Genomic DNA, 20,289 nt, shown 5'->3' with positions numbered 1-20,289 from the left:
AAAAAAAATGAACAAAGTCGGTGATCCAAACTTCCACTCTCTCAACAATATTCGAGGCAAAATGTATTAATCTTTCTTTTTCTTTTCCTTTTTTGATGATAATTTTAAATTCACATATTTACATTACAAAAAAATCATATAGAAATTGTCGATATTTCTTTATTACTACAAATGTAGTGAATGCTATCAGAGCATCAGTGAAACGTTGTGATATTTTTTAAAATATTTTTAGTGTGTTTATTATATAGTGTCTCGTGCCCCCCTCTTTAAAATTTCTGGATCTGACACTGCATATACGTGCATAAATCTCGAAAAAGAGGCATTTGTTGAATAAGAAATTTTGAGACCAGTCACAAATTATCACATTATTTATTAAATTAATGATGAAAAGTGTAAATAATTGAATTTAAGACTAATTAAAATTGACATGTGTCCCAAATTAAAAATTGAAAACATAAATTGCCCAATTCTAATAATGCCACATGTTTTCATTCTAACCGTTGGATCAAGTTAATTATTTTGGTTCAATTAAATATTATTTACTTTGACTAAGTTCAATTAAGCTTATAAGCCCAAAAATAAGCTTAATTGATCCCAAATGCTAAATATAACTCAAACTCATGTGGTTGAACCCATGGGTCTGGTTCATGAACCAACCAGACTCAATCTCGTAAAGCCCATAAGAGAACTCTATAAACAGAGGAGTTCTTCTCATTTGTAAGGGGTTGGAAATTTTTGACTTCAGAAGGTTTAGAGAGAATTCTCCCAAGAGCTAGAAGATTCCCTAATTTCTAAAGTCGATCATCCTTGAAGATTGAAGCTCCTTTCAAAATACAAGTTTTCTTTTAAGACTCCAGCTTCTACAAGCTTTCTAAGACTCTAGCTTTCCTCGAATATTAAAGCTTCTTTGAGATACAAACTTTTTTCCAAAACTCCAACTTCAAGAACATCACGTGTTTTGTTTCCTCAAATGAAACGTAAGCATCTAATCGAGAGAGAATCAGAGGATCAAATTCTAGAGATCGAACCACACTGCATCAAATTAACAAAAATACAACATCAAATCAAGTTTAACTCCACAAATCAAATTTCTCCGGAAATCTCATGCGAAAACATATGATCACGGAGTTAAATCTATTCTATAATTTAATTTTAAGGATGAATTATAATCGTCTTAAATGGTACAACAAATGCTAACCTAATAGGTAAAGTAGAACCTAAAGGGAGAAGTCACAAAGCAACTTATGAACAAAGGCCAAACTAAAAAGATACTAATATTCCATCCTTACCAGAGCGTTAAACACTTTGCTTAATCCACATTGCATCCAGTGCTTGGAACATATCATATATCATCACCGATGAAGCGAGTTTATTCACAAAATTTGGTTTAAATTTTGGAGTTCAACTTGCAGAACAATCTTCTTCAAATTTGAATCCACATGGGGTAAAACCCCAGCCGCTCCTGCAATCGACAGTCGTTATCACCCGTCTATTACCAACCATTATGTGAGTTTATGATCAATCAAACGAGAAATCAAGTAGTAAATGAAATCAATTACCAGGTCTGGCGAGACTGACGACGGAGGAAAAGAAAGGTTTGGTGTGAACAACAACGAGCTTGAATGAGGAGTTAATTGAAGAGATTGGAACGAGGAGATGGTCTAAAGTTCACTCGAAAGCGTGGTGGAGCTTCGATTGTCGTGATAGAGAGTCGTGCGCGACAAAGGACGTAGAGCTCGGTCGAACGATGATTTGAAAAAAATTGGGGAAAGAGAAGAAGAAGGTATCATGGGTATGGAAAGAGAAGAAAGAAAATTTGGGGGATATAGATTTTCTCATTTGGGGAAAAAAATAAGGGAAAATAGATTTTTTAAGAAAGAGGAAAAATACATATTTAACCTTAGGATCATTTTCAAAGGTTTTATTTTAACCTTTAAAATAAGTAAGATCTTTTTCAAAAGTTTTATTTTAACCTTTGAAAAATGTAAGATCTTTTTCGAGGGTTTTATTTAACCTTTGAAAAAAATATGGCAAAACGGCAAAATATTTATACGGTATAATTTTTAAAAACAATTTTTTTTTAAAATACAAAATTGATCGATTTCGAAAACGAATTTTTTTAAAAAAATTTCCCTAAAAATTACATATTAAAATATTATTATCGGAGTAGATATTATCAAAGGTATTTCAACACCAACAAAATGTATATCTTTTTCAAAATCTCAGATAAATGTATATTTTTTTGAAAGGTTTTTATTATTCTTTGATAAAAAAAATATTTTTCAAAGGCTTTTCCTAAACCTTCGATGAATGTATATTTTTTCGAAGGTTTTTTATAGCCTCCGATAAAAGATGGTCGAAATAGACCCACTTTCTTGTAGTGGATCCCTCTCTTGACATTCTCGTTGTTGTGAGAAAAGGTACCAGGTGTTGTACTAAACATCCCATTTGCAACTATGTTTCCTATGATAATCTCTCTCTACAATTCAGAGCTTTTATAACAAGCCTTAACTCTACCATAATATCGAAAAATATCTACACTACTTTAGAGTGTCCTAGATGGAAGAATGTTGTCAATGAAGAAATAAATGCTATTGAAAAGAATAGAACTTGGAAAATTTGTACTCTACTTAAGGGACACAAAACCGTGGGATGCAAATGGGTGTTCTCTGTCAAATGCAAAGTACATGGTACACTTAACAGACATAAGACAAGATTAGTTGCAAAGGGATTTACTCAAACTTATGGTATTGATTATTCAGAAACGTTTTCTCTCGTTGCTAAGTTGAATACTGTTAGTCCTGCTATCTATTGTTGTGAACAAAGATTTATCTCTCTACCAACTGGATGTTAACAATGCCTTTTTGAATGGAGACCTTGTGGAGGAAGTCTACATGAGCTCCCCACTTGAATTTGAAGCCCAGTTTGGTCAGCATGTGTGTAAACTCCAGAAATCCCTATATGGTCTGAAACAGACTCCCATAGCATGGTTTGACAGATTCACTATCTTTGTCAAGTCCCAAGGATACAGTCAGGGACACTCTAATCATACTTTATTTACAAAGGTTTTCAAGATAGGGAAGATTGTTGTTCTAATGCATGTGGATGACACTGTATTAACTGGAGATGATCATGCAGAAATCAGTCAACTAAAGTAGAGAATGGGTGATGAATTTGAAATCAAGGATTTGGAAAATCTGAAGTATTTTCTTGGAATGGAGGTGACCAGATCTAAAGAAAGTATCTCCATATCTCAGGGAAAATACACCATTGATTTGCTAATCGAGACAGGTATGTTGGGATGTCGTCCTGCTGATACTCCTATTGAATTCAATTGTAAACTTGAAAACTCTGATGATCAAGTTCCAGTTGATAAAGAACAATATAAACACTTCGTGGGTAAATTGATTTACTTATCCAATACTTGTCCTGATATATTTTCCTTTTCTGTGCAAGCTTCTTATGAGAAATACATGGAAGCTGTCAACATAATTATGAGATACTTGAAAACAACATCTGGTAAAGAGGTGATGTTTAGAAAAACAAATAGAAAGACTATTGAAGCATATACCGACTCAGATTGGACAGGATCTGTTGTTGACAGAAAGTCTACCTCCGGTTATTGTACTTTTGTTTGGTGCAATCTTGTAACTTGGAGGAGTAAGAAGCAAAGTGTTGTGGCCAAGAGCAGTGTTGAGGTCGAATACAGAGTTATGAGTTTGGAAATATGTGAGGAAATTTGGCTTTAGAAAGTCCTATATGATCTTCATCAGGAATGTGAAACTCCATTAAAGTTCTTTTGTGATAATAAATCCACTATTAGTATTGCTAACAACCCAGTTCAACATGATAGAACTAAACATGTTGCGATTGATCAACATTTCATCAAAGAAAGACTTGACAATGGGAGCATATGCATTCCTTACATCCCTTCTAACAAACAGGTTGCTGACATTCTCATCAAGGGGCTTCTCAGGCCAAACGTTGATTTTTGTGTTAGTAAGTTGAACCTCATTGATATTTACGTCCCAACTTGAGGGGAGCGTTAGAATCTGTATATATGGAAAATATATTTATGGAAAACTTACCATAAATATTTCTTTTCCTTTTCTTCTTTGCTCTTTACATTCTATTTAAGTCCCAACATCGGGAACGATGTCGACAGACACATCGAGGATACTTTCTCTGACGCAGCTTGTGTCAACGACGAGTAAAATTTCCTTGGCGCACACTGCAGAACGTCGCATAAGGCTTCTGCGATGTGTGCGTCGCGGAAGACTTTAAATATTTTTTTATGTTCTTGTCAGATATGGTTGATGTTGCCGATAAATTAGTCTATTTTCAAGCGATTAATCATTTTTGGAGAATGAAATTGGACAGAAGAAGGGAGAGAGATAGTACAAGGAAAACATGGAGAAAGTAGAGGGAAGGAGAGAGGGAGAGTGGGGAATAGTGACAGAGAAGAAAGAGAGGGACGGGGACACTTATAGCAGTGGTAACGACGACGATGAAGACGGGCAGAGGGCAGCACGGATCTCCTCCTTTCCCTCTCTCTCGACTAATTTTCTCTTCCTTTCATTTTGTAACCCCAAGGTCGGGGAAATATTAAATAATGAATTCATTATTTAAACATTCCCCGATGTGCACCTGCCACACGTCGCGAAAAGGCGACCATGTCACTTTAATATGTACCCTTACAACTTCTACTTTGCTCTGATGTCTGGTTCTTATGCGTTGCGAAAAGGGAAGATTTTAAATTTAATTTTAAACTTTTTGCGACGTCTGGTTCTTGTGCGTTGCAGAAATTCAAGATATTAAATTTAATTTAAAACTTTCTGCGACGTCTTATTCTTATGCGTCGTGGAAAGTTAAGATATTAAATTTAATTTTTAATCTTTTTGCGACGTCTGGTTCTTGTATGTCGCGGAAAGTGAATATATTAAATTTAATTTTAAACTTTCCGCGACGTCTGATTCTTGTGCGTCACAGAAAGTGAAGATATTAAATTTAATTTTTAATCTTTGCGCGACATCTGATTTCTTACGTCACAAAAAGTGAATATATTAAATTTAATTTTAAACTTTCCACGACATCTGTTTCTTGTGCGTCGCAGAAAGTGAAGATATTAAATTTAATTTTGAACTTTCCGTGACGTCTGGTTTTTGTGTGTCGTTGAATGTCTTTTCACCAACGCAACCAATGTTACGTCGCCGAAAGGTGGTCAACACCGACGCATCTTTCGCCGACATTATTTGTGACATCAAAATTATTCCAATTTCTTGTAGTGCACATAAGCGTTGGTTTCATGATTATTGCTTTCAATAAATTCTTTTCTTCTCCTACTTATTTGTTAATGTTTAGAATATACTATTACAATCTTGGTGATGAAGTTGTATCTTTCTTTGTCCATTGAATTATATAAATTTAGCATTTTCCTTCCTTTTTCTTCTTTCTTGCTTGCTTTTTCTCTCCCCCATTATTTTGGGAGAGATTGACTGCATGAAAGCACCTTATTTCAATTTTTATTTGCAACTTTTTCAAATAGACAATAACCGGTTACTTGTTAATAGAAAACAACGCTATTTTACCAAGTCAATTTGATGAGGTAGGGAATTAGAAGTCTTAATATATGATTACACAATACTTGGGTTGTTTTCAAAGAATCGAAAACCCAAAAATTATGATCAACACTATGGGTTTCTTTAACTATTTAGTGGTAATTTAATTTAGTTTCAAGGGTAGGCTATAGCTTGCTCAGGGGATAAGATACTAATTCCATTTTAAAGGTCGATGGCTGACTCATTTTACTTATCGGCACAGTTTTCATTTTATTTCATCAAGACACTTCCTCTTTTTATTAATTAATACAAAATATGTACGCACACAAGCTAACTTAAAATGTGATTTCTAGTTTCCCTTTAGAGCATAAAATTTAAATTTTAAAATCACTACTCAATTATGATATGAAAATTGTATTAAAAAGTATAAAATTTAAATTTAACTTGTTTTTTCAGCGCTTAAGAGCATGTCTTAGAGTAGTTTTAAAATTGACAAAAGAGATTTTAGTGATTTCAAAGTCACTCTCAAACATGCGTTCGATATGCACTAGAAAGCAACTATTTACGTGTTTTTGGTTGGCCTATCACTTTCTTGCTCTATAAGCAGTCTATTACCACTTGCTTGAATTTAATATATTCTTTAATGCATCCATATCTATTATCCACATGTACATGTCGACATATATATGCATATACGTATGTATGGATTTCGTATCAGATTAAAGAGAACAAAAAGATGATTGACTTTTTTTTGTTACAAAAGAGACGGATGCTTGTACGAAATGCAGTGGAAATGTAATACACAATTTACGTATGCTTTGTGTTCTCTTATTTATTTTATTATAATTTTTTTGAAAGTGCATTGAAGAAGATGTGGTGACGATAGTAGGTTTATAATTAATCGGTCATTATGATGATTTTATGTATTAGTGTTGGATTTAGATTTAAAACTTCTATAGCGAAGACTTGGGGAAAAAGAAAGTCTTTATCAAATGATTTTCTTATGTATTTTGCAGGTATTGACCCTAGCAATTGTTCCAAGTAACTGCCATGCATTTTCTACCAATACTTGATAGAGATAGCTAGAGGGAGGCTTGTAATTTATATAAATCGACTGTTGCTTCCCTTCATCTTCCTTACAGATTTGTTTTGTTCTTCTTGTTAAAGGTTCTTCGGCCCCTCTTCAGTTGTTATACTGACATGACGGTAAATCTCTCTTTCTCTCTCTCTAGCCCTCTCGTTGAAGCCTGTTTTTTTTTTTTTTTTTTGTCAGTTGAGTTGATAGCTTTTCGTCAGATTTGTTTATAACTATGTTGTAAACTTAGTAACTTTAATTTTTTTGGACCGTATCACAAGAAGATGCCTAATAGCATCACAAGATAGAAGATGCTTATTTGTATTTCGAACAGGACACATTGAGAAATTATTTGAGAAGGACGTCACAATGTTGTCGGACTATTTTGTACCCTCAGATGTAGGAGAGAGAAACATCAAATATGCATCTAATATATATTAGGGCCATCTGATCTATGCAAATCCACATCAAATCGTTATTGAGAGGCAACACATTGTGGGAGTCTAATTGAATAACTTTTAGAGTATGGGATCTGAATCCTTGAAGTTTGTCTGGTTGGGTTAATTTTTCTTTTCTTTTTGTTTGGGGGAGGGGGGTCGAGGTGGGGAGAGACCCAATTTTGTTTTTGGCTAGGAAGGAATCCGAGACAGTCAATATTCTTCACCTGACATTTCCTTTTGGATTCATGCATGCCCTTTTTTTTTTTCGTTTCGTTTCGTTTTTATTTTCTGAAAAACAATTTCCTTCAAGTTGGGCCGTTCTTCATTTGACTACACACCCACTCTCTGAAAAAAATCTCCTGTCCAGCCTTATATCTTGTGAGCATCATTCACCATAAGAATTTCATCTGGAAAAATTCTACAGCTGGTATTGATTTGATTTTTTATACAATCAACACGATTTTGATAGGAAAAGGCCAAATTATTTTTCCTGCTGTCAACACGATACTCACTGTATTCAGTGTTGTCCATTCTTGTGAAAAAGTAAGAATAGATCAATCAAAACAAATTGAAATAAAAATTATAGCAGCCTGCCATTTTGATAAGGAAAAGGTCACAATTCTTTCCTTGTGATTAACAATGGGGTTCACAGTATTCAGTGAGGTCCATTCTTGTGAGGAAGTTCGAACAAAATAATATATTAAAGAACAAATTATTATAACAACCAGCCATTTTATTTAAAGAAAAAGCAGATGTTGCTTTTTGATATATTATTGGTGTTAAATACCTTTTCTTGTATAAGTGTGCTTCTCAATATTTTGTGAGAACTGTTATTTGCTTTAAAGAGAGATATTTTGGATTTCTGGTTTCTGTATCAATCAATGATGTGAGCATCTTCTAATTAACAATTTAATTTCTACTCACACATCAGTAGAAGGTATAAGTCAATATTTATCTTTAAGGTGTCATTTTTGTTGTTATTTTTTTTTAATTCAATTAGTTATATTATATCCAAGTCGATGAAAATTTTCCACGAGTTTATTTTATCTTTTAATTTTAATACTCTCAGAGTTTCCAACAAATTAATGCATTATTTCTAAAATATAGGACGAAGTCTTCTACTCTCATCATTTAGTTAAGATTATCATTCTTGAATTGTCCCAACAAGAGTATATTTAAATGATCAAAACCTTATTTATACATATGAAAAATTATAGTAAATAATAAAATTATTAAAAATATTTAAAACTAAAGCAAAATTTTTCAAATTCTAGTGATAAAACCTAGATATATTGACTATAAAAGATAACATATATACATGATAAACCAAGTAATTTGAGGTTACTTGTACCCTCCCTTCTTGATATCGCCCTCAAGCCCTAATTCACTCATCCAAATATTACTTTCCGTCTCCATTCCTCTCTCCCTCTATTTATAACCAACAAATATAACTAATTATTACTATGCCCTTAATACCTTAATAAACCCTAATTAATACTGGTCTTTATCTCACAGACACCTAAAGATAGACTTTCTATTAGTTGATAAAATCTAGATATTTTTCTATATTTTGGTTTATTTTGTTATATTTGAAAATGATTATGTATTCAAAAAAACTTGGATAGGGTAGTAGGTTTGAAGCTCCACGTATGTTTATGATGTATGATTTATTACTTCTTTTGTAAGCCTATGATGTATTATTATGTTTAAAAAACTAGTTAATGTCTCATTTTCTGCATAAAGATGAAACATGATCCATAAACAGGGACCCAGATATCCGTGACTTGTTTTCTGTTAAGAGACTTTTCAAACTCAATTTTATGTAAGGATCGACTGACGTGGAGGGCATTGAAAATGAGGCTGATTTATTTAATTAGAGTTTAGTCAACCTTGAATTTTTCTCCTGTTTGTTTACTTTTATATACAATATATGTATGACATGTTTGGATTTTTGTGTTTTCAATCTAACCCAGGTAACAGAGATGCGAGTCCATATGGACTGTCCCGGATGTGAGAAACAAGTGAGGAAGGCCCTCCAAAATCTAGAAGGTAAGGCAACACACATATAACTATAGAATAACATGTAAAATGGTAAAGAACTGCCTGTTAAAAAACATTTTTGGTCCTTGTACTTTTGTTAAAATGAAGTGTAATCTTCACAAGTTTATAAACATGTCATTTTCTTTGTTTTGTTAATTCAACTTTTTACTCATCTTTTCAAAAACCAAAGTAAGTGCTGAAAGTTATATATTAAAAGAATCAACAACTTGTTTTTGGCATTGGACTAAGAATTAAATATTTATTTGATGAAAGGGAAACTCTATGGTAAGAGAATTTTTTTAACCTACTATGAAACTTTGTTGTTCAAAACCCATGTTTTTTTAACTCAAGTTAAGTTTTGAAAATTACAAAAAAGAAAATTAATTGAAGATTTGTTTTTGTTTTGGAATTTGATAAAGAGTTTAAATATTCTTGGAGAAAAGTGAAAACTAGGTCAGAAATCAAGAGAAAACAAACATAAAACTAAACAAACAACATATTTATTAAACAGTGTCATAGTTATTTTACGTATACATAAACGTATGATCCTAATTAGTTTACATCTACATGGGTAAGGGAACCTCATTAAGTTTTAGTAACATATTTTTACTATAGAGACTAGCTAACTCATCACTCACTTAAACAGTTTAGGACTTAGTCAATACTTTTGGTTAAAGTAGGACCAAGATTGTTTTTGGTAATATATTCTAAATTATAGTATTCAGAGCATTATGAAAATTTCAATATCTTGAGATTCTTTGGGGAGTAGTAAAATTCACCTACAATGTATTTGGTTATGTTCAGGTGTGGATGATGTGATAATAGATTTCAACACACAGAAGGTCACTGTAATGGGATGGGCAAAACAAAAGAAGATCCTGAAGGCAGTGCGGCGGAATGGGCGGACGGCGGAGCTGTGGCCGTACCCTTACAACCCTCAATACCATGGCTTCCTCCACCACTACCAGCATGTCCTCAACTCTCCTCAGCATCGCCTCAACTCTCCTCAGCATCACCATCTCCCTCAGCCTCAGTCACATACTAAACCAATCATCACTTACAAGTCAGTCCCTTCTTCCTCGCACAAGCACAATGTGAGTCCAATACATGAGAGCTACAACTACAACGGCGGTGGTGCTGACTATGGACATTATTATCAAGAGCCACCCTTTACAATGATTGATGAAGAAGCTACTGCCATGTTCAGTGATGAGAACCCACATTCTTGTGTTGTCATGTGATGTAAGTAAATTGTACTACTGTCACAGTTAGAGTCTGTTTGGGGTAACTTTCTAAGTGCTTAAAAACACTCTAGTAAGCACTTAAAAAGTCATTCTATACAAGTCCTTCCTTGTTTAGAGTTTGGACATTTCAATTCTCTCTTGCACCTGTATGGATGTGTTGTGTATTGTGTGTACAAATGTGTAAATGAGCAACGGATGTGTATTTATGTTTTCTCTTGTCCACTTCTGATAAATTTTGCCTAATAATTGTCTCTTTTTTGTTTATATCCTAAACATTTTCCATTTTACCACTATATCTACATTCTAATTCAATTTATTTTAACTTAATCAGAAAAAAATTGTTCATTGGATAACTAAGAGTTACTTTAAAATATCCGTATTTTCCTCCCAAGGTAGGAATCTTATCTGAATTGAGAATGTTATCAAACATGAAAAAAAAATTAGAATAACAAAAAAAAAAAAAGTTTATTCAATTTCTTGAATAGGCTGAATTGAATAAACTTTTTGGAAATAGTTTGGAAATGACCTAAAATAATTTATAAAACTACCCTAAAGTAACACTAAATCCCAGAAATGGGAAATGGTGAAGTGTGCACTGACTTGACTACTGAAACGGACATTCATTTTCCATTCTCATTGGCCCCTCCTTTTCTTTCAACTTTGGAAGTTAAACAGTTTTTGATTCATAGAAAATTATCTTCTGATAGTAATTAACCAATTGTGTCATTTATTTTATCCTATTTTAATTTATAGTTATCTCCCAATCTAATTTTATTAAGTTTATAAAGCTTTTGAGATCATTTTTTATAAAATAAATATATAACACCATTTTGGGGGGGTTTTTTTTATAAAAATAAATAATAAGAAGAAAAAGATCTAAATATTCAAGTTCATATATATATATAATTTTAAAAATAATTGATGTATTAGATATAAATTGAATTTTATGTGTAATGAGTGGTTAAGCTTTTAATTTTAATATCTAAGTTAAGTAAAAAAAAAAAATTAAACCATTGAAGATTTATTAAAAGTAAATAGTTAGAAAGCAAAAAAATACTAAAGTTGGAATTTATTCCATTTGTAGGAATTACGTATGTGAAAGAAAAAGGCAGTAGGAGCCGAGGAGGGTGTAGTATTGTATTATACGTTTTCCTTTGATTATCATTTGATTGATTTTTGGAGCTTGTACAGGTGTAAGCTTTTTGACCATAACCAATGGAGGTTCTTCCAACAACAGCCGATTGATTCGGCCGAGATTTTCATTTCTCACAGCTATTTTCTCTCTCTCTTTCTCTCCACCTATTTTGCAGGGTATGGGCTTTTCGCTTAATCATCGAAATCGAAGAGGATAACGAAAGTTATGGCTTCTGGTTGACTCCACTTGGACAACAACAATCTCACTCCTCTCTTTCTTCTCCCTTCCTCCTTCTGATCATTTTCTATATATATATATGGCATTTGCCCCTTTCATTCACGCGCGCTGTTGCTACAACCCCTTTATTGGTCCTCAAAGAAACGGTTCTTCTCATGGACCTGTAGGGAACTCCTCGTTTTCTTCTTCCTCTTCCTCCTGTTCTTCCTCTTCTCCCTGTTCTTCCTCTTCTGGTACTTCTCACCCTCTTTTTATTTGCTATTCCTGTTTTTATTTTTGCTGTTTTGTCGATTTCATTTTTGGATTCGAGAATTTGAGTCCTTGGTGTTGATGGGTCGGAATGGAAAAGGAATAAGGGTATTGGGTTTTGTTTTGTTTTTCCTTCCTGAATTGGCCTAATCTTCAATCGTTTTTTTGGATATCGTAATCTTCCAAATTACATACACTGTATAAATTTGTGAACTCTTCGTTCTGGATTATCAATCTTTTGCGTTTAATCGTGGATTCTAATTAGAAAACTATACTTTGCACGGGTAGGTTTCTTGATAGTAAGGAGATGTAATGCAAACCTAATTTTGGTGGATGAGGAGAAATGCATCTATCCTTCCACTTGAATGCATGTGGTTGTATGGATATGCAATTAATAATTAATAACTCGAAAGTAACCGGTGTGGTTTTCGACAATTTCTGGTGTTTGTGTTCCTTCATGCTTAAACTCGTGTTTTCTTCCCTCCCTTTTACATTTCGTATTCATGGATGGGTAAGTGAATATATATATTTTTTTATCAAGAATATAAATGCGCTGCTGTGATTATATTTGTGTACTTGTTGATAGTTCATTTGCCTTATTTTATTCTAGTGGGAAGCACATTTCAATTCAAGGTTACACCACACTACAAACTTCTTTTTTAGGAAGGCTCTGCTAGAATCTTGAGTACAGGTTCATTGATGTTTTTCTTGCTTTGGAAGTAATGCTTTTAGAACCGATAACCCTACTTATCTTGTTATTTTATTCTATTTTGTGATACAAATAGAGGCTTGTATTGAAAAGAAGAACGAGAGAACAACCTAAGGGTAAGGGGTTGAGACGATACCCCTCCTCCCAGAAGAAAAAATAATAATAATAAACAAAAAGAGCCTTCCAATTGTCAATAATCATGAGAAGGCTATAATTACAAAAGAACTTAGTGTAATTTGTACACCACCAAGAAGAAGCTGTATGTTGCATAAGAGCTCAAAGAGAATCATAAGAAATGAACTTATCTTCAAACATCCTACAATTTCTTTCATTCCAACGATGCCACAAAAGTGCACGAGTAGCTCATCACCAAAGGTTTTTCCATTAAAATAAAAGTTCCACCATTCAAGCTATTCATCGTCGAGTTATCAATCTTCTTGGGGAGACAACTGACCAACCCAAAAGTTTCAAAGATCCTACTCCACCCTTTGGAAGTGAAATCACAGCGTAAAAGAAAATTATCCATGGTAAAGATAGCACATGAAAGAGGAGAGAGGCCAGTTTGGGAAGTTCCTTTTGAAGCTTGTCCTGAGTATTTAGGCTTCTATAACAAGGGACCATAGGAAAAACTTAATTTTTTAGGAATTTACGATTTCCAGATAAGATTGACCACAGGGAATTTAGTATTTGAGGCCCCCTTATTCATCTTCAGACTGGGACATCACGTAGGAATGCTACTTATCCGGTTACTAAAAGTTTTGTTGTTGAGTTAGAAATGGGAAATTGTTGCAAAGTTTCGAATGGATGGGATCGAATTGGAAAATTGAAAGAGGGATGCAAAGATACCCTGGAGGTTTACCTAGAAGCAACCACCTGCTCGAAGAATTTTTTTGGTGCAAATGAACAACTCCTATATATATATTTTTAAAAACAATTTATTTAGTGAGATTTTTTGAATCAGATTATAGCGAACATTCTGGGAATTTGTACAAAAATCTTTATTAAATTTTATTAAAGAAGCCCGACTCTAAGGGGCTGTTTGGGGCCTGTAATGGAAAGAGGTTTTAACATAATGTAATTCAAAGTCCATGTTTAGATTGAGCATTTTGGGTTGGATTTTTTAATACAAAAACACCCTCTTTCCCTCCACTTTCACGTTTCACAATCTCATTTTTGTTCTACCCTTATTCCTCCTTCCAACGCCCCTCAAATGGAATCATGATTACGTTTCAGGCTCCCAAATAACTCCTACTGAGTTTGAAGTTTGTAATCTACAGCCATCAAACTTTTGAACTTTCTCCACTTTATCCGTGCTTAATTATTTGTTTTAGATCATTAGGTGCTAGATTTTCCCTCCTAATGTGTCCTTTGTTTTCCTTTTGTTTTGAGCTGGTTACAAAATTTTCTCTTTTACATGTCATTAATTGATATCAGCACATCTTATGAATTGCAGATTTGAATCACAGTTGGAGATTACCTGGCTTTGGATCTCAAGCTATGAGTACTTCAACCCTCGGAACATTCTCATCATCCAATAGCATTGGAAATGTGCAAAACAAGCCCGATCATCTTCTTGTCCTTGTTCATGGCATCATGGCTAGGTATTTCCTTTGATTAAACATTATGATTGCTAGTTACCGGATTAAATACTGAGAAAAACAATTTCAAAGGAATCATATTTCTCATGTTCTATGACAATGTATGTGCATACATTTGGCTGAATTTTTGTGCTTTTGGGGAAAAGAGTAAAAGGGAAGGCATTGGGATTATTGGTGCAAAGGTCAGAATCAATAATAATAACAATAAACAAAGCATTAAGATTTGTTTGGCTATCAGCTAGAATCCCCCAGGTCCTGTTTTCATGGATGCATTTACTATGTAGCCCAAGTGATTGGACATACTTTGAAGCAGAGTTGAAAAGGCGTCTTGGAAGAAACTATTTAATATATGGTACGTTCCTTTTTGCACTAGTGGATGTCACTATTCAATGTATTTTAAGCACATACATGTTATAATATTTTTAAAATTGGAGGTGCATCAACATGAAGTATCATATTTATGACTCTTGTTAGGAAGTAATATGTAGATTTTGAGAGGTTGTTCTTGAGATTTTGGATAATATTTGTCCTGTTCTTCCATATGGACGGCTCTAAGTTCTTTTGTAACTATTTTCCTTTTGTAACCTTCAATTTGGGAGAAGTTTTCTAAATCCTTTCAAATTTTAATCCGTCTGTACTTCCACTATGTATTAAATGTTGTTTCATATGAAAGAAATGTATTATTACTCTTATGTTTTACCCAATCGATCTTTATTTATAGGACGCAAAATTTTATGCCCTATTTTGAGTTGTGGATGAGTGGAGAACAAGGAAGAGAAAAGGCTTTATCATTAACATAATTTTGGAGAAACGTCACCTTATGCTTGATTGGAACTTTTGTGTTCAAAGCACGTTGGCATTGGCTATGTTTCTCGAGCCAATGTAGGGGCCAACTGTATGGTTGTTTGATCTATTGAAGTCTAATGTCTTAGCTCCTCAAGTTTGTTAGGAAAGCTCTATAATTGCTTCGATCTCCTTGAGATCTTTGAACTCTCCTGGGGGACTTAAGGTCAACCTGTCGAACAATGTTGATGCACTCAATATTCAAGCTGGTGTGCTAGACTAGATGTATATTGCAGTTGTGCTGAACGATTTTTGCTTCTCTATTACCTTTGGTTTCCCATAGTGATAACTCTCTCTTTGCATAATTTTGGAAATTCTTGAATTGACCTGTTGACTACTGAAAAGGAAAAGGTTCTCATTTCCCATGGAAAGAGATTTACGCTGTGGCAGGTTCTTTCTAATGGTCACGCTTGTTATTTCTTTCTGTTAAATATTTTAGTTAAATGCGTTCATAGGCTTGATAAAGTGCATGTATGAGCTTCATCTTCTGTGAAAATATTGGTTAATGGATGATGCTACCTTGTGAGATGGAAGTTGATTTTCACTACCTTTTGTTCTTAAGGGCTTTGTTTTGGTAATATTATAAGCAACAGCATGACCGTTCTCTGTTAGTGTGAGGTCCTTCTTGGAACTTGGTTCTCTGTTGCAAATTGACAGGTTCAAAATATGGTTTGGAGGAATTTGATTTGACCACATTTTTTACTTTATCTGGTAGTCGGAAGGTTCCTTGCTACCAATTTGCTAAATGTAACCCATATGTCAATTCTTTCTCCTATCTAATTATCGTTACTGTTTTCAACTTCCCGAAAGTCTGATGTATGTAGGATGAATTGATGCCTTTAAATAGGCCCATCAATAAATAACCAGTTGAAGAAAAGTTGATGCTCAACTTAGAATGAAGAATAAACAAGCCCGAAATAAAACCTTAGTACAGTCTAAATTTATCAAGGATTGTCGGTTGCTAGTTCTTTGAGCTGAAATCTTCTTTTGGGACCAAAAAGTGGGCTAGCTTTTGAGAGATGCTCGATTACACCTCTCCTCGCCTAGTCAAGATGTGAGGGCATGGCAATAAATAAAATAGTTTATATAGCCATATAGGAGGTTTTCTATAAATACTAGTAATGGTGCAGGTGCTCTCTCTCTCCTTCCACCAACAACTACCACTAAAAGACATAAAGAAGATGCAACCTGATATATTCATAAAAAATCATGCTATAACTATTCTCAGGATAAAACTTCCATATTTGTCATCCATCTTTACCTTCTTATCTTTGTACGCATGAAATGGAGCTGGAATGTCTATCTTATATTTTCGTTACCTTCATATATTTCCAGCAAGTTCGTCAAATAGTTTTACTAAAACTTTCACTGGAATTGATGGAGCCGGAAAAAGATTAGCTGATGAGGTAAGTTAACCATTCAGATATGCATTTCTTTAAACAGTTTCTGATTCAGATTTAATGTGTACTAGGTCATTGTAAGGTACATGTAATTTCAAAATATTCAACCATGATCTGTATGACAATCAGGTCTTGCAAGTGGTACATAAAACAGAGAGCTTAAAAAGGATATCTTTTTTGGCCCATTCTCTTGGTGGTTTGTTTGCGAGATATGCTATTGCTGTACTTTACAATAACTCAAGTTCATTGAATAGTAGCAGCATGCCAAATGATCCTTGCAATTCTTCGAAAAAAGGTGTAATTGCTGGACTTGAGCCGATCAGTTTCATTACCTTGGCAACTCCTCATTTGGGAGTGAGAGGTAAAAAGCAGGTTTGTTTTTGAGATAGTATTACTTGTATATATCTTACTGAATGAAAATTTGGTAATTACTAATGTAAATGCTGGGTTTTTTTTGCTTGTTATGAATAAGCGTGTGGTTTTAAACTTGTAGGATAACTATCTAGTATTGTTTAAATTTGGTTTGAAAATTATGGTGACCAGCTAAACTACCTAGGACATAAATATTCCTGAGTTTCCCAATGTCAAATGTTATAGAGTTGGACAACTATTTCTTGGCATTTGTGTCAAGTATGCAAAAATGAGCTCAGACGTCTGTAATTATTATAGAAGGGAAAAAATTAATTAATTTTAGTATCCACTAATTAATCCTTAAGCTTAAATAACTGGTGATATTTTGGATGAGTTATGAAATTAGTAATCTTAATGCATTAGAAAATTGTTTATGGACCAACTAGTTACATAAAATTCAACTATAACATAATATTCGAAACGATGTAGACTAATAAAACTGCAAAAGCTCAACAAATATTGATTTTAGTCTTGAATGACGTTATTTTAGTTCACTCTAATTTTATAGAATAAAACCACAAAAGGGTTATACTTCTAACAAGTGTATTTCAATAATGTACAGTGGAAGTGTTCTGTTAGAGATATGTTATATCGCTATGGGCTGGCCTACAATTCCAACTTGAAAATGTTTGTATATGGATCCTCGTACGCTAAAGTTGAAATTGGATAAGTGTAATTTCGAGTGTAAATGATTCTAGGGGTCTAGTAATTTCCATAAAAAGTTATTCTAGTGGTGTGTGCAGTATGAATAATTGCAACTTTACCATGATTACAATTTACTAAAGTGAAGGCATAATATCTGTTGGATTTAGTGAAATAGGGGATGAGAGAGAAACCTCTGGGTTGATAATAAGATTACTAGACCTGCAATAATTAACTCCACAATAATAAAAAGTCTGGCTTATAGCATGATTCATTTGGCAACGGAGTTTTCTTTTCGTTGATGGATGCTATGCCCATATATTTCCATTGTTCTATCATAGAATAAAATGCTAGTCGACATGTAATATTATGAGTCAGATTGCAAAATTCAAATACTTAGGATGAGTGTGTCTATGGCTTCTTGTATACATTCATCTTATTTTCTGGCCAAACCAATTTTTTTTCTCTTTCTAATTTAATGTGAAATTTTAGCTGGAAATCAGTCTCTTTGCTTACAATCTGCTTCCTCTTGTTTATGCTTGCAATAAGGAAATACAATTAATAAGGCAGGTAGTTTGATAATTTTAGTTGGTTGTATAATCTGACATTTGACGGTCTGTAATTTAACATTCTTTTTTTCTTAGCTTCCTTTTCTTCTGGGAGTTCCTCTACTAGAGAAACTTGCTGCACCAATAGCTCCTATTGTCGTGGGTCGAACGGGTAGTCAACTATTCCTTACCGATGGAAAACCTTATAAACCACCACTTCTATTAAGAATGGCATCCGATTGTGATGAAGGGAAATTCATGTCAGTTAGAATCATTGTACATTTTTTGGTTGCGAGATGTCACATAATGGTTACTCTGATAGTTTTTTTTCCCTTCGCAGATCTGCCCTGGGTTCTTTTCGGTCCCGCATTCTTTATGCCAATGTAGCTTATGATCGTATTCACTGCATGCCTTACCTTTTTCTTTTTCCTGTCATTTTGTTGATTCTTTCTTATTTGCCTCATTGACCGGTATATTTCCCTTTTATTAAACACTGAATAGATATGGTTGGTTGGCGCACTTCGTCTATAAGGAGGGAAAATGAACTTATCAAGGTGATGAGTCATTTGCTTTCTTCATGTTTCCATTTTATCATCGTTTGAAAGCAATCATAAGAACATAAAGAGATGAGAGACCTTTAAGGAGATTGGGTGGAGAATAGGTATTATTGAGTTGTTGACGCTAGGCAATTCCTAGATCAGAAGAAAATTTTGTTTGGCCTTCTTGAATGTGTGTGCGTGCACGTGATATAGGCAGGAGATCTAGAGATTGGTTGCTTCATTTCTGCTAATTTAGTTCGAACTGGCATCCTAATATGTATTCAACTTTCTTGAATGACATGACGTATCATCAATGGTTGAGTTCCTTTTCATTTCTTCCTTTCTTTCCCTTTTCTTTCGCCTAACTCCTCTCCCTTTTTATCATTTCATAGGCTGTATAGTATAGGATTTAGAAGGTGTAGGACTCTCGTTTGGAAGGTGTGAGACTATAATATGAATGTCGCAAGTATATGAATAGTGTACATTATCATTCTGACATCTTCTAAAATTCTTGGAAGCCGCCTCGCCGATCATTGGATGGTTACAAGCATGTCGTAGACGTGGAATATTATCCTCCTGTTTCCTCCGCTGGTCCCCATTTCCCCCCTGAAGCAGCTCAAGCAAAGGAGGCCGCACAAAAATCACCATCCACAAACAATACTGAGGATTATCATGAAATCATGGAAGGTATGAAGCCCCAACTCCAGCAGGAGGTTAAACGTGATTATTAGATGATTGTTTCCTTGCTCGATGTCAATGGAGTGATGGGCTCATTTTCTTTCCAGAGGAGATGATTCGCGGCTTACAACAGTTGGGATGGAAAAAAGTTGATGTCAGCTTTCATTCCTCATTCTGGCCGTTCTTCGCACATAACAACATCCACGTTGGTCTCTAATCGCTTTCTCATTTTCCCCCATTTCGGGTTCCACATCTGTTGCTAATGTGAATATATTGTGAACTCAGGTGAAAAACGAATGGCTTTACAATGCTGGTGCTGGCGTGGTAGCTCATGTTGCAGACACACTCAAGCAACAAGAACCGTCTTCATTTGCCCCTCTGGCAAGCTTATAGCAGTCAGCTATATCTCAGTTGCAGTAGAATTTAATCATGTTGAAGAATAAGCAGGTTGCAAAAATGAGAGAGTATCACATCACAGATTGTTTTATACTGTCATAGTTTAGTATATTGTGTAGCTTGTTGGATGAAAGGGTTTTTGCATAGCTCTGAGCCACATGTAAAAAGCTTTATCAGGGAGAAATTAAGGGCAATTCTATATTTGTTTCTCTACAAACATGATGCTGAATAAAAAAAAAAAAAAGTAACATTAATCATCATGATGATTAGCAATAAACTAGGATTGTTATTCCTTCTTCCATATCTTTTTGACTTGTTCTAATGATTGATATTTTTAATAATGAGAGATATAAATTAGGATTAGGTAGCTATCTCAATTCTGGTGCACGTCAGTCAATTAGTTGAAGTGTTCACGCATCAGTCAAGAAGTAATCGGCAAGAATGCTCTTAAAAAAATTTCATTGAACATTTTTGTATTTTTTTTTTTTTGTTATTCTTTTTTCAAGCTTTTAATTAATAATAATGAAAAAGGCAATGACCTTTATGA

The 20,289-nt window shown here is 34.0% G+C and overlaps 3 protein-coding genes and 1 long non-coding RNA gene across 7 annotated transcripts; 3 read left to right on the top strand and 1 right to left on the bottom strand.

The window, feature by feature from the left end:
- Positions 1-476: 476 nt before the first annotated feature.
- LOC116401697 lies at positions 477-1,825 on the bottom strand. The gene is made up of 3 exons (XR_004214023.1): positions 1,560-1,825; positions 1,290-1,462; positions 477-1,032 (listed from the first exon to the last, which is right to left on the bottom strand). It is a non-coding gene; the product is annotated as an uncharacterized LOC116401697 (long non-coding RNA).
- Positions 1,826-3,161: 1,336 nt separating this feature from the next.
- LOC116404355 (uncharacterized mitochondrial protein AtMg00810-like) lies at positions 3,162-3,749 on the top strand. The gene has a single exon (XM_031886569.1). It carries the CDS (start codon positions 3,162-3,164, stop codon positions 3,747-3,749), a length of 588 nt encoding a protein of 195 aa, XP_031742429.1.
- A 2,550-nt stretch (positions 3,750-6,299) lies between these two features.
- Positions 6,300-10,621, top strand: LOC101204489 (heavy metal-associated isoprenylated plant protein 28). Of its 3 annotated transcripts, XM_031882646.1 has the most exons (4): positions 6,300-6,353; positions 6,575-6,764; positions 9,047-9,122; positions 9,918-10,621. In XM_031882646.1, the coding sequence occupies exons 2-4, from the start codon at positions 6,759-6,761 to the stop codon at positions 10,352-10,354; spliced, it is 519 nt and encodes a 172-aa protein (XP_031738506.1). In that variant the 5' UTR covers positions 6,300-6,353; positions 6,575-6,758; the 3' UTR covers positions 10,355-10,621. The 3 variants fall into 3 exon arrangements, with proteins under 3 accessions (XP_031738506.1, XP_004149055.1, XP_031738503.1); XM_004149007.3 differs by lacking the exon at positions 6,300-6,353 and having other exon boundaries at positions 6,559-6,764; XM_031882643.1 differs by lacking the exons at positions 6,300-6,353; positions 6,575-6,764 and having other exon boundaries at positions 8,706-9,122.
- A 908-nt stretch (positions 10,622-11,529) lies between these two features.
- On the top strand, positions 11,530-20,045 carry LOC101204733 (lipid droplet phospholipase 1). Of its 2 annotated transcripts, XM_011659478.2 has the most exons (12): positions 11,823-11,962; positions 12,589-12,669; positions 14,141-14,288; positions 14,570-14,637; positions 16,464-16,534; positions 16,658-16,900; positions 18,226-18,389; positions 18,470-18,525; positions 18,631-18,683; positions 19,187-19,355; positions 19,454-19,551; positions 19,632-20,045. In XM_011659478.2, the coding sequence occupies exons 3-12, from the start codon at positions 14,185-14,187 to the stop codon at positions 19,737-19,739; spliced, it is 1,134 nt and encodes a 377-aa protein (XP_011657780.1). In that variant the 5' UTR covers positions 11,823-11,962; positions 12,589-12,669; positions 14,141-14,184; the 3' UTR covers positions 19,740-20,045. The 2 variants fall into 2 exon arrangements, with proteins under 2 accessions (XP_011657777.1, XP_011657780.1); XM_011659475.2 differs by lacking the exon at positions 12,589-12,669 and having other exon boundaries at positions 11,530-11,962.
- Positions 20,046-20,289: the final 244 nt, after the last annotated feature.

Source organism: Cucumis sativus, chromosome 1 (assembly GCF_000004075.3).
Source record: "Cucumis sativus cultivar 9930 chromosome 1, Cucumber_9930_V3, whole genome shotgun sequence".
NCBI lineage: Eukaryota > Viridiplantae > Streptophyta > Magnoliopsida > Cucurbitales > Cucurbitaceae > Cucumis > Cucumis sativus.
This window is presented reverse-complemented; position numbering and strand designations above follow the sequence as displayed.

What these genes read in the sequence shown, in the direction of transcription:
- LOC116404355 (XM_031886569.1), top strand. Translation starts at nt 3,162, where the DNA reads ATGGGTGATGAATTTGAAATCAAGGATTTGGAAAATCTGAAGTATTTT.
- LOC101204489 (XM_031882643.1), top strand. Translation starts at nt 9,008, where the DNA reads ATGACATGTTTGGATTTTTGTGTTTTCAATCTAACCCAGGTAACAGAG. An exon ending in GGCCCTCCAAAATCTAGAAG is followed by an intron (nt 9,123 to 9,917) that starts GTAAGGCAACAC and finishes GGTTATGTTCAG; the next exon opens with GTGTGGATGATGTGATAATA.
- LOC101204733 (XM_011659475.2), top strand. Translation starts at nt 11,809, where the DNA reads ATGGCATTTGCCCCTTTCATTCACGCGCGCTGTTGCTACAACCCCTTT. An exon ending in GTTCATGGCATCATGGCTAG is followed by an intron (nt 14,289 to 14,569) that starts GTATTTCCTTTG and finishes TTTACTATGTAG; the next exon opens with CCCAAGTGATTGGACATACT. An exon ending in GAAAAAGATTAGCTGATGAG is followed by an intron (nt 16,535 to 16,657) that starts GTAAGTTAACCA and finishes TATGACAATCAG; the next exon opens with GTCTTGCAAGTGGTACATAA.